Raw genomic sequence first — 14,435 nt, forward strand, 5'->3', positions numbered from 1 at the left:
TTTTATCATATTTTAGATGAATTCTTTGATGAATTTGGTAAGTGATTAGGGCTGATTTAAAATAAAAATAATTTTCATAAAACAAGAAATATTTCATATATTAATAAAATATCACATTGACAAAAATTGTTCAACATATAACCTTTATTAAAAGTAATAATAATATATTTTCTTTAAAGTTTACTTTATACCTTCCTTACTATTGACTTACCCTGAAAATGAAACTGATAACTAGTATGAAAACTATTATTGTGACACTATATTCATATTCATGCTGTGCGCTACAGTGGGGAAAAATTGCCACCCATTTGCTGAAATTAATAAATATGCAATGACCATAGAACCCCTAATCTTGTGACGTGTCACTCTGTCGATGGCTGAACACCGAGAGGAAAATCTGGCTCTAGCCATCTTGCACCTTGTCCTTGCCTCGCAAAAAAATGGGGATAATTCGTAAAATATTCATTCCCTCATCTCTAATCCGTTATGAGAAGCTGAACCTTCCTCTGCACAATCTCCTTCAAAAAGCTTCTCATCCATGGCGAAAACGCTCATTTCGTCTCCATCGTTCATCGGCACGCCGCTCCCCTCGCTCCCTCGCCACCACCTCCCCCACCGCACCAGGTTTGTCACTACCAAAGTCCACGTCAGCCTCCATGAAATTCCCCCTATTCAATCCTTAAGCCACTCCATTGACTTCGCCGGAATCGTTACCAGAGCCGAAGGCCTTCTCTACACGCTCGCCGATGCCGCAGTTGCGGCGGACCCTGCGGTTGCAGCGGACACTGCGGCTTCCACCACCGATGCTGCCGTACAGAAGAGCGGAGGTTGGTTCGGCTTCATCTCCGAAGCTATGGAGTTCGTTCTCAAGGTAAACTTTTCATACTCCTGCTTCGTAGTTGTTAACTTCATATATATAAGGATTCTTTTGCATTTGCTAAGACTGAGCGAGTTTTGTGACGCGTCACGTGCGGAGCACGAGCTTCGAAATTCATCGAACTTGTTTTCTCGAGATCGTGTAGCTTGCTTTAGATGTTCTTAAGAATTAAGATACTCTTCGTCGTTGATTTTGAAGTAAGGTCATGTCTGGATAAACTTTTAAATAAGAAGAAAATAGAAGGTAATGTACTAACATGAATTAAGCTTCTTCCAGAAGTTCAATTTAATTTATACATAAGCTAAAATCAGCTTTTGGAGAAGCTAAACGAGTGAGTTTCTATAATTTAACTTATGCATAAGCTTGATTTTAATTGAAGTTGCTTAATTCATTTTACTTTATTATTCTCGTGTAAGTGTTTATTTAAATAGGACTGAAGTTTCTAGAGCGATGTTTGGATAAACTTCTAGGGAAGGAAATAAGAATTAACTTCTCAAGTTAAAATCAACTTATACACTTCAGTTCAATTTTTAGAGAAGTTATATAAAAGAACTTTTATAATAGTTAAATGCATTAGTTGATTTAGTTTATGTGAGAAATTCAATTGTTTTACCTTTTTATATTATTCTGCTATAAATTCTTATTGTTTAATTCTTGGCAACTTCTGTTTGCGGGGGAAGTGTTCAGTGTTCGCTTTTCAGCTGTGAATTCAATTGATAAAAGATTTCGTGCTGTTATCTATTCTTTGTCATATGGAAAGCTATACTTGGAATCAGAAAAAGCAGTGCTATTTGTTTACAATGTTTTTCACTTTTCTAATTTCGACAAAACAGTTCACGAATTACCCAATGCACTTGGCCTGGTCCTTTGTTTTACACTTAATATGTAATTTATAAAAATTAAAAAAAAGCTACCTAACTAATATGAGCACACTTATTCCTTTTTTTTATAATCAATTTTGGAGAATTTATCATTTTCTAATACGAAATGTTTGCTTGATTTTATTCAGGTACATGTATTTTTTATGTTATGTTATTGTTATTGTTTGTTTTCAGGTGTTGAAGGATGGTCTTTCTGCCGTGCATGTCCCTTATGCATATGGATTTGCTATCATATTGCTCACTGTTATAGTTAAGGCAGCGACGCTTCCCCTGACAAAGCAACAGGTTGGTACAAATTATGTCAATTTCTAGAGCCAAAGAAAGCATGACAAATTTGCAAATTTACTGAAACCTTTAAATTATGTAATTCACTTTGTTTGAAACAGTTTTTTTACGTCACACTGGAGTAATTGGAATATTTTGTTCTTCAAAGCCTGACATTACATACACCATCAAAACATTTTGAACTTTGAACTTGCAATTATTTTATATATGAATTTGAACTCTCAATTAGCACATGTGCTTCACTTGACTACACGAAGTGCTGATTGTAATATAATGTATGTATACAGGTTGAATCTACATTGGCTATGCAAAATCTTCAACCAAAAATTAAGGCCATTCAAGATAGATATGCTGGCAATCAAGTGAGGGATGTTGTTGGTTATTAAGCATTCAGTTTGATGTCGAGTAAATATTGATTTTGTTGTACGTTAAAACAAAAGCATTGTTCTTTCTAAACTATTCATTTTGTTGCCCTCTTTTTAAGGAAAGAATACAACTTGAGACGTCAAGGCTATATCGGCAGGCTGGGGTTAACCCACTGGCAGGTACTTGTCTTTATTTTGTTGTTTTCTTCGTCTTAAACAACAGTTCTGTATAATAATCCCTTGACACATGAAGCTAATAAACACCGGTCCTATGGAATAATTATGAAGTTAATAGAACTTGTACAATCATTCATCATAACAACTGCAACACCTTAAAATCCTTTTTCTGAAATATTGCTTTAAAATCGTATGAATAATAAATATTATGGAATACACGTTATTAAATCTAGTTTCTATTTGAGAAAAGAATGAACATGTATACTTATATATGTTGCACATATATTATAATTAAAATGCTCATGAATAAAGGATATTGTAAAAACATATTTTCTATTTAAAAAAACTATTTCGAAAGTTATTGTCATTTTTCTTCTACCTTTACACAATGCTATAAAAAAATACAGTTTATAAAGAATTATCTTGCACAAAACTAAATATTGATAACTGAAAGAAATATGTAATTGTACATAATGATCCTATGTGACCCTTAAGATATAACCATAGATGTATTGAAGTCATTACAACTATTAACAAGAAAATAAAATATTCATCACCCCTCAAAATATTACAGTGTCACCATAAGGTTTAATAAGTATCACGACATTGTGTATACAAATCTTCTCACCCCTAAATATACATCAAAAGGGAAAATAATCATACACTTAGAGCAGTCACTACCCAAGACCCACGAGCTACCTAGGGCGAAGTCATATCTTCAGAAGGATTGCTTTCGTCTCCCGGGGAATCTCATTCCTCATCATATGAAATCATATTTCTCTCGAATATCTTCTCATTGCAAACATCCCGGTAGAAAGCGATCTTGGACGGCATGAGATCCTCATCGTTGCTAAAATCTCCCACATCCTCGTGGACTTCAAGGTTATATCCCAACAATCTAGTAGGTCCCCATTGGCATCATCCCCGATGAATTGTTGCGAAAATCACAGTGAGTTGTCTGGCCACACAAATCCTAAGTAAGCATAGTAGGAAATAATATGGTTGATATCATTTTGAGGGGTACGCTCAAACGGGAAGTGGTATGTAGCATTTGTCTCTATAGTGATCAGTGGCACATGGGACTCATCTAGCAGCAAAACGTGGCACTGGATGTATCCAAAATATGCGTGAAAGCACGTCTCTTCCTCCATTGTGTAATTGTAGCGGTAGCTACTGATCCATATGAGCATCCTCCGCTGATACTCCATGGCCTCTTCTAAAATTGATGGTTGCAAAGGTGAGTCCTCCGCTCCTCAAATGCCACAAACATGTAATAACAAAACAAAATTTAAAACATACAATCTATCTAACCACTGTGTGTGATTATCTAAACAAACAACACTCTCGCGTCCTAAGTCTGTAACTATCACACTTAATTCACAATAGGACCCAATCATTGCCATCAATCCTACTAGGTCTTGATGATGGTCTTACAAAAATCATGTGGATGACAGTTGGGAGTGATCGTTACATATGGATACATCGTACACCAATCCTTCATTTCCCAACTCAAAAAGCATAGTCTCGGAGTCCGTCAGGAGTAATAAAGTGAGGTCTGTGAGTTACCCGTGCCAAATAAGTTCACCAAATGTCGGGTACTCATTACTCGCTAATTCCCCTAGCTTCTTTGAACCTCGTCACCCACTACACCCCAGTGTATCTCTGTCCATCATCCACCTCCTCAATGTAACGTAACCTCACCTTCTCACAGAAGGAAATAGAACCATTGGTTCCTTACTCTTTGTCCAGTCCTCTTGAATCTTGCCACTGCATCGCATGCGCAGTCCTTGAACCACTTATATCAATGAACGCATACAAACAAACAAACAAGAAAGAGAGACGAGGCTTAGACCTACATACTACTCTCAGGGAACTACATACTACTGATCATGATTTGTTAAGCGATATAAATCACTTGTCATACGAACAAATGGACAACACAACGGCTATAAGTATAGCTATCTAACCAAACATAAACAATTTGTCAAGGGTCAAACACCCCCGGACCCAGACTATAGCGTACAGATAAAAAATGACAATATGCAAACATATATATACTAGAAAATAAATTTGCATCTCGCAGATATAAATGTCAGAGTTCACACTCTGCCAGTCTTATCATTCAATAATCATAATAAAATATAGACATACATTTCAATAATTTTATCAGTAGAGAATTATCACAATTTCAAAACATGTATTAGTCATCAAATCTTGCATTTATCTCAACAATACAATAGTAAATAAATCAGCAGTTCCAGAAAATAAATAATTCTAAGATAATTTATACGGAGGCATGGATTCCAAAGTTAGACTATCTACTATCTAAAATCACTTCGTCACTCGATTTTTCAAAGTTTTGCTCCTAACTTATCTTTAGCACTCTCAATGCTTCAGGAGTTGGATTTTCACAAATTTTATATGCTACCTTACATTTTCAAACCTAAAAAACTCATTTTTGAGGTCAAAACTTTAATGAAAACAGCCCATATTGCTGTAATTCTCAGTCCAAATTCGTAACAAATTTTTTCATTTTACTAAAGGTCATTAAACTTATTTTATTTATAACTTTTGATAGGAAACTCCAATTTAAGTGAAATTTGAGGCTAACTCTATGTTTTAACATACAAATAACTTATTTTTGGCATCAAAACTCAAGGAAAATAGTTCAACACATAGGTTCAAGACATGACAGCAAGCTCAAAAATTTCAAAGCAACATGTTCAAGGAAGTTCAACAACAAGCATATGGTTCAAGATTTGGAGAGATCCCCTTACCTCTTGTAGTTTTCACGAAATTTAGAAGGAAGAATAAAGGAGTTTAGATTTAAGTTTTCAACCTTCAAGAGTGCAAAATAAGGTTTTGAAACTACAAATGATAATAGAGCAAGAAAATGAAGTGAAAATCAAGCTTAGAGTTCAAAATGAAAGTCACTTACCTAAGCTCGATGGAAGAAGGGGCTCAAGAACACTTGGTAAAACTTGGAAGAAGAAGAAAAATATGGTCTCCGCTTTCTCTAAAAGCTTCAACAAAATGGGAGAACTGACATAGACTTTGGCTTTTAAAAATAACACTTATTGTAGGTGAAATGCTTGGACCAATAGGATTGCAAGACCTTATCCTTATCTTCTTAATCTAAGTACTTTGAATGATCGTTAATATAACTAATTGGCAACTTGGACAGTCCTTGATGTACTCTCCACGAGCTCAGTCATGCCTTGTATAACTTTTTGCACTTTTCCAAAACTAACTATAAAAGGATAAAGTAGAGTTTTGCCAAAAATGGTAAAAACTGTTTTTGCTAAAACTAATAAATCTTATCTTAATCTTCTAGATAATGTGCTAATCTCCCTTGGGATACGTGTACTTAGAGTGAATCTTGCATAGAGTCCACTCACAAAGCGACAAATTACACTACGACTCAATGCACAGTGTAATTCTTTCCCAGATGAAAATCTAGTTTAGTGAGTTTCTATTTCTCTGTCAAGCTTTACTAAATCAATCAAAAATACACACACAAACACACACACACACACACATACATATACACATATATAGCACGAAATTCTATGATTAAAAACATATAACTACTGAAATTAAATTCATACATGCACAGATGACACAACACAGAGTTTTCTCTGTCAGTTTGAGTTGTAGTTTTTTAGAGTATTACAACTTTAACTTATTTTAATTATTTTACATCATATAATTAGACACTTTAATTAGTCACCAACTAATTAAACTAAAATTCTATTTTTAAACTAGTTATATAGTCATTTACGAAAATATCCTCCACTTTAAACTCTTATGACTTAATTACCCCTTTTCTAATTTTATTGAATCTAGATCACCATTAATCAACTGTAGTTATCCTCACTTAATTTTTAAATTTACTTACATTAATTACTAATTTTCTTTCAAGCTTTTAATTCTATTTCTAGACCAAAATCCAATTATTAACATCTAGGTCATTAATGAGTTGACCATTATTTGATCAGAGAATTTTCTCTAAGTTATCCTTATTCCTTCTAGACTTTAGCTTAAAAGTTTAAGAGTTTAATGATGCCTAGATATCCTATGGTAATATCTCATTTTTTTTACCATTTCAATAGTCTAAAAACATTACCCTATCATACAACAAAGCAACAACACTATCTATCACACACATGGAAAATTGGGATGTTACAGTAGCTCAACTGTGCTTGTGTACAATGACCCAAAAAAATACAGTTTCGAAGTAATGGTTCTTATATCAATTGTATTTATTTAATTTTATTTTGTTCATCCATATTTCCCCGACCTTTCTTTTAATTATTAGCAATATTATGTTAGTTTGATTTTGTACATATTCTATTCATCTACTGACATATAGTCTCGACTTCTACTGTACTGTCATCAATTTTTATAGGTTGTTTACCAACTTTGGCTACAATTCCAGTCTGGATTGGTCTCTACCAAGCTTTATCAAATGTGGCAAATGAGGTAATAATTAATTATATAAACTTTTATCATTTGAGCGGAGATTTTGATGGACAAATTACACACAGAAAATATGATTTTTTGTTAATTATGGAAAATCTTTAATTTGAAGGGACTGCTAACCGAAGGTTTTCTTTGGATCCCCTCTTTGGGTGGTCCTACTACCATTGCTGCTAGACAAAGTGGAGCTGGAATCTCTTGGCTTTTTCCATTTGTGGTAAGAAAGATATCTTTTGCTACATAGGTGAAATAATAAGTTGTAGTTGGACTTTTCGCCCCTAATCCTGTGAGTCTGGCATTATGATCTTTAGAAGTAGACTGTTTACTCTGTATTGTTGGAATGAAGTTATGGATGGAATGTTCACAGTTTACTTGCTGCAGTCATGTTCCAAGAGGAAATAAATGGAAAACTTCGTAAATTGATTTTGTACTTTAAATCATTATACAGTATCATAACAAACATCTGTTATGCAGGACGGACATCCACCTTTGGGTTGGCAAGATACTGCAGCATATCTTGTTTTACCTATTCTTCTTGTCGTTTCTCAATACGTTTCAATGGAAATCATGAAACCACCTCAGGTAAACACATCAGTTCTCCTCTGTTTCTTTTTCTTTTTTTTGGTGTTAACAAACTAAATGACTTCTTTTGACAGACAGATCCTTCTCAAAAGAATCAACTTCTTATTTTAAAGTTTCTTCCACTCATGATTGGCTACTTCTCATTATCTGTCCCATCTGGACTAACAATTTACTGGTTAGTTTTTCAGAAACTATATTAAAACCATCCTTTCTAGCCAATAAATTCTTATTTTTTATGATTTTGCTATAACTTCAAACATTCTTTGCTTTATTATTGGTTACTAATATAAAATGTATTTATCTTCTACACTATCTAGGCAAGTCCAATTTGGTCAGAAAACTCCCGTAATGGTATCTATACAACTCTTCTTTATTTCAGAAACCATTTCCTTGATATGCCTGCCTAATGTGGGCAACAAAAACATACAAAGAACAAATGCACGAGAGCTAAAATTCTTCTTTCTTATTGAAACAATAGCATGTTCATCAAGTGAATGCTTTCTCATGATTAAAATTTTTTATTAAGAGATGGTTTTGATTTTTGACAACATTGATTGTGTGCTAGAGCCTAGGGGAAATAAAAAACAATTTCATTGCTGCCTGATTTTCTATTTCTTTTACTAGGTTTATAAACAATGTCCTGAGCACAGCTCAACAAGTATGGTTGCGAAAATTGGGAGGTGCAAAGCCTGTTGTGAATGAAAATGCTGGTGGGATTATTACTGCAGGACGTGCTAAAAGATCAGATTCGCAGCTAGCAAGGAATGGTGAAAGGTCAGTTTTTTCTAGTACAAGTTGCAGAGTTTCAACTCCTCTTGGATAACAAATTGGTGATCTACAGGTTTAAGCAGTTAAAGGAAGAGGAAAAGAAGAAAAAGGTAAGCAAGGCACTGCCAGTGGAAGAAGTTCAGTCACTGGCTTCTGTTTCTGCTTCTGATGATGGCTCAGATACAGAAAGTGACAATAAGGTAAGTATTAACTTGTGGAATTTCTTGCTTAGAAAATTTATGTGATATAGCTGTCTGTTTGAGAGGAAAGAAGAATTAAGGAAAAAGAAAAATCTCCACATTAACATTATTTGATATTGCACAGAAATCTTTTTTATAAATTCAATGTATACATTACAAAGAACAATGTCTGACTAGCCTTAATTTCCAATCACTTCTAAGATGAAACATCTAGTAAATTTGCCTGCATCAGCATGCATGAAAAAATAATTGTGTCCAGCCATAGATTGAATGTTCTAAATTTTCTTTCCCTATTGCAATTTTGTGTTTCACATGCTCATTGTTGGGAATGTATATATAATAATAAAGTGACAACCAATGACGTTAACTTCAGAAAGTAAAGTTAGTCATTTAATGGGCATTCTACCCAACTTTCTAGCAGGTATAGGGTAGTTAAGGGTGTTGGGCTAATTTGAAATGGGCAAGGATCAAAACAAATGGAGACACAGTTGGAGGATGAGAAAGTGGAAGTTGAGCAACATATAAGTGGCAAACACTCATATACCTAATGCCCTTGAGCTTTTGGGTTTTACATGGTTTTTAGTCTGCTTATATGATTCTTAGCCCATTGTCAAATATCTTCTCAGGGTTTTCAGCTCCCCTCACTAACAATACCATATCCCTTGCTCGGTATTTAAAGCCTTGCTACCATGACATAATGAGTGGAGATTAAATCATAAATGATTTCAAACCAAGAGAAATGTTAGCAACACACTATTTTGATCTCACTATCTAATATTAGTTACAATTTATTGAAAATCACAAATTTTGGTGAATCTTGCTTCTTATTTAATTATTATCCTAATTTTGTAGTTTTGAATAAATTTTAACCAATAGAAAAATAATGTGTTAGACATAGTGTGTTAGAGGGTGTTGTTAGCATTTCTCTTTGAACCAAATATTTTAACTGCTGAAAACCGATACCGTGGATAGATATGTCTGCCTTTTAAAGAGAAGCCCGACCTTCAAATTATATTTCCTATAGCTCACAAATTGAAAGGAGGTGTCTTTTTGTCTTGTTTTACTGCTAACAAAGTGGAAGGTAACTAGAGCATAACTTTCTGAAGGAATGTTCTCTTTGTTATTTCTCCCCTTCTCTTCTAACCACCTGTCGTCCCATACTGTCCTTATTTTTGTTTTTTATTTTATTTTTTAAAAGAAAATTGCTGTGACTTTGTTATATTTTATTGTTTTAAGATTGTTTGGGATTTTCATTCTTTTAGATAAAATTCCCGATGCTAAGTTACCTTGTTACAGGGACAGGAAGATGCAGAAGAAGCATACGCTTCTAAAGTTGGCGAAGAGGTTCAAAATTATTCTAGGGAAAGAAGAAGCAAGCGTTCGAAGCGGAAGCGTGCTGTATAAAGGACCGCATACGATTAGTTTATAGTGAGTTTTGTATATCTCAGATTATAGCATTTTTGGGTTGGCTATTAATTAAATATATGTATCTATACTCGGCAAAATATCTTTGTTAAGTTCCACATGTTAGCTAAAGCAATTTGTCTTGTGACGTTTAATTTCATTAAGATGTATCCCCCCTTAAAACTAGGAGTATAAAAACTTCTATTCCCTCCTTTCCAAAATAATAATTAGTTTTAGCTTTTTTTTTTCTTTCTATAAATAGTCTTTTTTTTTTCAAGTTATTTTTCTAACAATATCCCAAGACACGATTAAGAAGATAAATTAATATATCCATTGAAAAGAAACATCAACCATAAAAATAAGTTGGTGGATAGTAGGGTAATTTAAGATAAAATTAGTTGAAAAATTAAGAATATTTTTTTTCTTCTAAATTTACATCAATGATTATTTTTTAATCAGTGTGTCTTAACCTTAAAGGATTATTATTTTGGAATGGATGGAATATTAGAGAGACACAGCAGGTTCCTAACAGCACAATAATGTTCTCTATGAAAATGATTTTGAATGGAATTTGAATTGGCTGATAGTAGTTGTTGTCATTAATGTTAAAATTTGGGTTGGGTTGACCACATTAGGTTCATGGTATTTTTTCCCTAACTTGGTCTCTAACCAAACCGATCCGATTATTTGGGTTGGGTTGATTCACATTTGATTCATGGCACTTTTTCTAAGCTTGGGTCTCTAAACTAAACCAATCCAGTCCAACTATTATCCGATTCATTTTGATCAGCTGATCGAGTTTAATATTAAAATAAAATAAAATAAAAAATTTAAAAGAAATTAAATAAATTAGGAAATTGAATGTGAAGTATGAATTGAATATGTCATTGTGAAGCATGAAAAAAATTAAATGGACAGAGCTAAAGTCATAAATGCTAAAGATTAATCAAATATAAAAATAAAAGAGAAAATTATGTAATTGGATGGGTCAGATTGATCAGGTCCCCAAAATAAAATTCGAGACCCGATCGAAATTGATCGAATTTGCATTTTTTCAATTAGACATGAACGAATATGAAATTTTTTATTTAAATGGGTTTAGATTCATTGGATTATTGAATTAATCTAGACATGTGGTTATTCCTAGTTAAAACCCAGTTGAGGGGCGATGGTGTTTCATTATTATAAAATAGACTAAATTAATATCAAACTGATTATATAAATTTAGAGCCGGTAGATGAAAGAGTGCTCCAAAATCAGAGCTTAGCTGTAAAATTAGGAGAAATATTTTAGTTAAAGCCTTATGGCCTAAGGTGTTCTTCACACGGCCAGTCTGTCAACATGTACTGCCTAGTTGATTGAGGAAGTATTCAGCAAACTTAACAAGCTGATTAGTTTGTGCATGTTTGTTATTGTTGCAAACGGACTTTTGAGATAAAATAAGATTTTCAAAAGCATTTAATTCTTTTTTTTGTAAAACGGAGTTTGTTGGTTGTTAGATTTATCTTGGAATTCTTACACCACATTTTGAACGGATATTCAAACATGCTTGACTTTAGACATAGTCAATGCGTCAACATGTAAAGTACGCATATTCAATTAAATGCCATTTTTTTGTACAAACACAATGCTCCTAAAAGCAGAATTGCTAATCTACACCAATCCATTGATATCCAACAGCTATTGATGTCTCTACTGAACACTGATGCCTAATGAGCGTTTCCATCTCTATGGTTTAGATGGTGGGTGTTGATTCTCTGTTGGGTTAGGCCCTGATGGGCTTTTACGCTTCTTTTCTTCAACCTGTGATTTTGTTGCTCGAATCAGAATTTATTCATGTAAATTAAGTAAAATGATTGAAAATACAAATAAGAAAAACGATTAATGTATTTACTAACCCAATAAGGTATGACATGTCCACTTCGCTGCTTTGGGCTAGCGTCTAAGCTTCCGAGCTTGAAATGAACTGAGTGCAGAAATATAGAGTGAGGTGGCATGCAATTAGTTGCAATGAACATTGCAGAGCCAGCTTGGGCTTTACAAATTAGTGCATTTTTACATTAAAATTTATAAACTTAAATTTAATCGGAGTTTGCAAAAACAATGCAAGTCTTACCTTTACAAAATTGAGTTTTCAGACAAAATTTTCATGCATAAACGTATTTTTTTGAAGTAATGAAACATGTCATCAAAATAAGTTTAGTTTCCAAATGAAAATCGAAACCTAGCCTTAGACGAACAGACAGAAGAAAATAGTTTCAGAGCTATTTGCAGGAGAATGTGAAGCACCTGACTGAGTAGCCTGAACACTAGCAGTGACATGATTGAGTGCAGAAGCTGCAAGCAGAAGCCATGCAAAGAGAAGATGGACCAGAATTTGTCTTCTCATTTGTAGCATACTTCTCAGTGAATAAGAGTGTTGCGCTCTTAATGGGGTATGTCACGAGCATTTTTGCAGTTTTTATATGCTATATCTTTTGGTATTATATAATCATGACGAAACTTGAAATTTTATGTGAGAATGTTTGTAAAAAGATGCCCGGGAATCCTATGCCATTACACTCTGTCTCTAAAAGATCGAGAATCTGTTTTTATCCTCATTATGGATTGACTTCTTACCCGTTATCATTTCTCTGTTATCATTGCTTCCATGATAATTTTACAAGTACTTGTTCTTATTTTTCTTTTTGAGTGCTTCGCCGATATGTTGGCATCCTTTCTATATCAGTTTAATAAAATTTGAGCAATATTGTAGCGTATCTGATCTACAAATCTAAGGAGTGTTAGTTGATTGAACACGTGAGTTAGACATCTTTGTTCGATAATACAAATCCTTGATGGTTCGGATTATTTCATCTAGACCATGTATGAGTTGGTCTACAAGTATAAATAAGGAGTCTCCCATTAGAAAGAGATAAGTATGTGACCAGCATATTAAAAATAACGACTTACAAACTTCGAATTTTAAGCAGGACATCAGGATCAATCTAAGATAAAATAACTAAAATTTAAGTTTTAGGTCTATTAATAAAAAATTATTTGTTATTAGTTTTTTTAAATAAAAGAAGGTTAACATATTAACTAAAAGGCCTCACATATTACTTTTTTCTTTAAGATTAAAAAGTTTCAATTTTATTTTAGATCTTACTTTTTGTTGGATCGGTCGTAATTTTAAGGTTTTTGAACAGATGTGATTTTAAATTCTTGTGTGTTGTTTGGTTGTGGCTCATTAATGAAGTTTTCTATGGTGTTTTACTCTCTTTGTATTTCCAACAAGTGATATGATTTCTGCATGTAGGTTTTCCCATTCTTATTTCCAACTGTATGTGTGTGTTCAGTTTGCAAATATTAGGGGTGTTTGTGAGTTTTGGTCAAATTCAAGATCCAACTTAATCAAACTTGATTGGTCTGATTTAATTTGATTTTTATAATTTTCTTTTAGATCCAACCCAATTTATTTATGAACGACTTGATTTAGTTGGAGCTAGCATATTAACCATTTAACTTTGATTTTTTCTTCTTTTTATAATTACTATTTTATATCATGATTCATCCAAAAATTCAATACAATTAACGTAATATTATCAAATGTCTAAAAGTAATAAAATTGATTCATTTAATACAATTAACATAATATTCTAAAATAGATTAATACAAATTAAAACAGAATATTATTCAACGAGATTTATCATAATAGTGTGAATTACAACTATTTCCTACAAATTAATTTCTTGCAATAAATAGTTTTGTTGTAACCAAGTTTGTTATAACCAGATTTGTTATAATTAGATTTACTTGAACAAATGAATAAAATATGACTCATTAATATTATAAACCTGACAAAAAAAAATATAAAAAATGAAACAAATAACAATTTACCTAATTTACCTAAATACCGTAGGATGTTCCAATACTTGGACTCCTAATATTAGCCGTATTTAAAGTCAAACGAAACAATTCTAAAAATTTAAATACAACTCCATCAGCACAACAATTAATTCTATCAATGTAATGTGTTCTGGTGTTTGTAACCCTAACATATTTAATTGTTTATATTTTATTAAAAGCACTAAAGGAAATAACTCACACGGGTTGGATTAATAGGTTTATAAATCTAAACTCATCATCGATTTAATTAGATCTTGACTCAAATATATAAATTACTCAATCCAAACTATTCAAATTAATTTAAATCAATTTGAATTCAAGAGTACCTCATTCACTCACATGAACACCCGCACCCCGCAGCAAATGTACCTTTGTTGTTTACTGAACCTGGCCTAAATTAGACTGGCTTTTGCGGAAAGACTACTTTCTTATTCCATTTGTACGTTTATTTAAAGAAATTGGCTTTCTCTATAGCTAGCGTGATATATAGCCTGGCTTATGTGAGACATGATGAACATCTTTAGTTACA

At 32.9% G+C, this 14,435-nt stretch overlaps 2 protein-coding genes across 3 annotated transcripts; one reads left to right on the top strand and one right to left on the bottom strand.

Annotated features, from left to right (window-relative positions):
- Window positions 1-364: 364 nt before the first annotated feature.
- Window positions 365-10,150, top strand: LOC100817173 (inner membrane protein PPF-1, chloroplastic). Of its 2 annotated transcripts, XM_041007387.1 has the most exons (12): window positions 420-624; window positions 718-871; window positions 1,933-2,043; window positions 2,331-2,405; window positions 2,528-2,588; window positions 6,994-7,067; window positions 7,177-7,281; window positions 7,539-7,646; window positions 7,721-7,821; window positions 8,271-8,420; window positions 8,488-8,614; window positions 9,911-10,150. In XM_041007387.1, the coding sequence occupies exons 1-12, from the start codon at window positions 539-541 to the stop codon at window positions 10,016-10,018; spliced, it is 1,260 nt and encodes a 419-aa protein (XP_040863321.1). In that variant the 5' UTR covers window positions 420-538; the 3' UTR covers window positions 10,019-10,150. The 2 variants fall into 2 exon arrangements, with proteins under 2 accessions (XP_003539682.1, XP_040863321.1); XM_003539634.5 differs by having other exon boundaries at window positions 365-871.
- Window positions 10,151-11,485: 1,335 nt separating this feature from the next.
- LOC100817705 (CLAVATA3/ESR (CLE)-related protein 46) lies at window positions 11,486-12,915 on the bottom strand. The gene is made up of 3 exons (XM_041007412.1): window positions 12,308-12,915; window positions 11,917-11,984; window positions 11,486-11,821 (listed from the first exon to the last, which is right to left on the bottom strand). Exons 1-3 carry the CDS (start codon window positions 12,414-12,416, stop codon window positions 11,747-11,749), a joined length of 252 nt encoding a protein of 83 aa, XP_040863346.1. The 5' UTR covers window positions 12,417-12,915; the 3' UTR covers window positions 11,486-11,746.
- Window positions 12,916-14,435: the final 1,520 nt, after the last annotated feature.

Source organism: Glycine max, chromosome 12, assembly GCF_000004515.6.
Source record: "Glycine max cultivar Williams 82 chromosome 12, Glycine_max_v4.0, whole genome shotgun sequence".
Classification (NCBI taxonomy): Eukaryota; Viridiplantae; Streptophyta; class Magnoliopsida; order Fabales; family Fabaceae; genus Glycine; species Glycine max.

Bases quoted from the DNA above. Each gene is read 5' to 3' on its own strand.
- LOC100817173 (XM_003539634.5), top strand. From the start codon at position 539: ATGGCGAAAACGCTCATTTCGTCTCCATCGTTCATCGGCACGCCGCTC. The intron at 872-1,932 runs GTAAACTTTTCA...GTTTGTTTTCAG, and splicing joins CTATGGAGTTCGTTCTCAAG to GTGTTGAAGGATGGTCTTTC. The intron at 7,068-7,176 runs GTAATAATTAAT...TTTAATTTGAAG, and splicing joins TATCAAATGTGGCAAATGAG to GGACTGCTAACCGAAGGTTT.
- LOC100817705 (XM_041007412.1), bottom strand. From the start codon at position 12,416: ATGCTACAAATGAGAAGACAAATTCTGGTCCATCTTCTCTTTGCATGG. The intron at 11,985-12,307 runs GTGCTTCACATT...TTCTGCACTCAG, and splicing joins TGTTCAGGCTACTCAGTCAG to TTCATTTCAAGCTCGGAAGC. The intron at 11,822-11,916 runs GTTAGTAAATAC...ACAAAATCACAG, and splicing joins GACATGTCATACCTTATTGG to GTTGAAGAAAAGAAGCGTAA.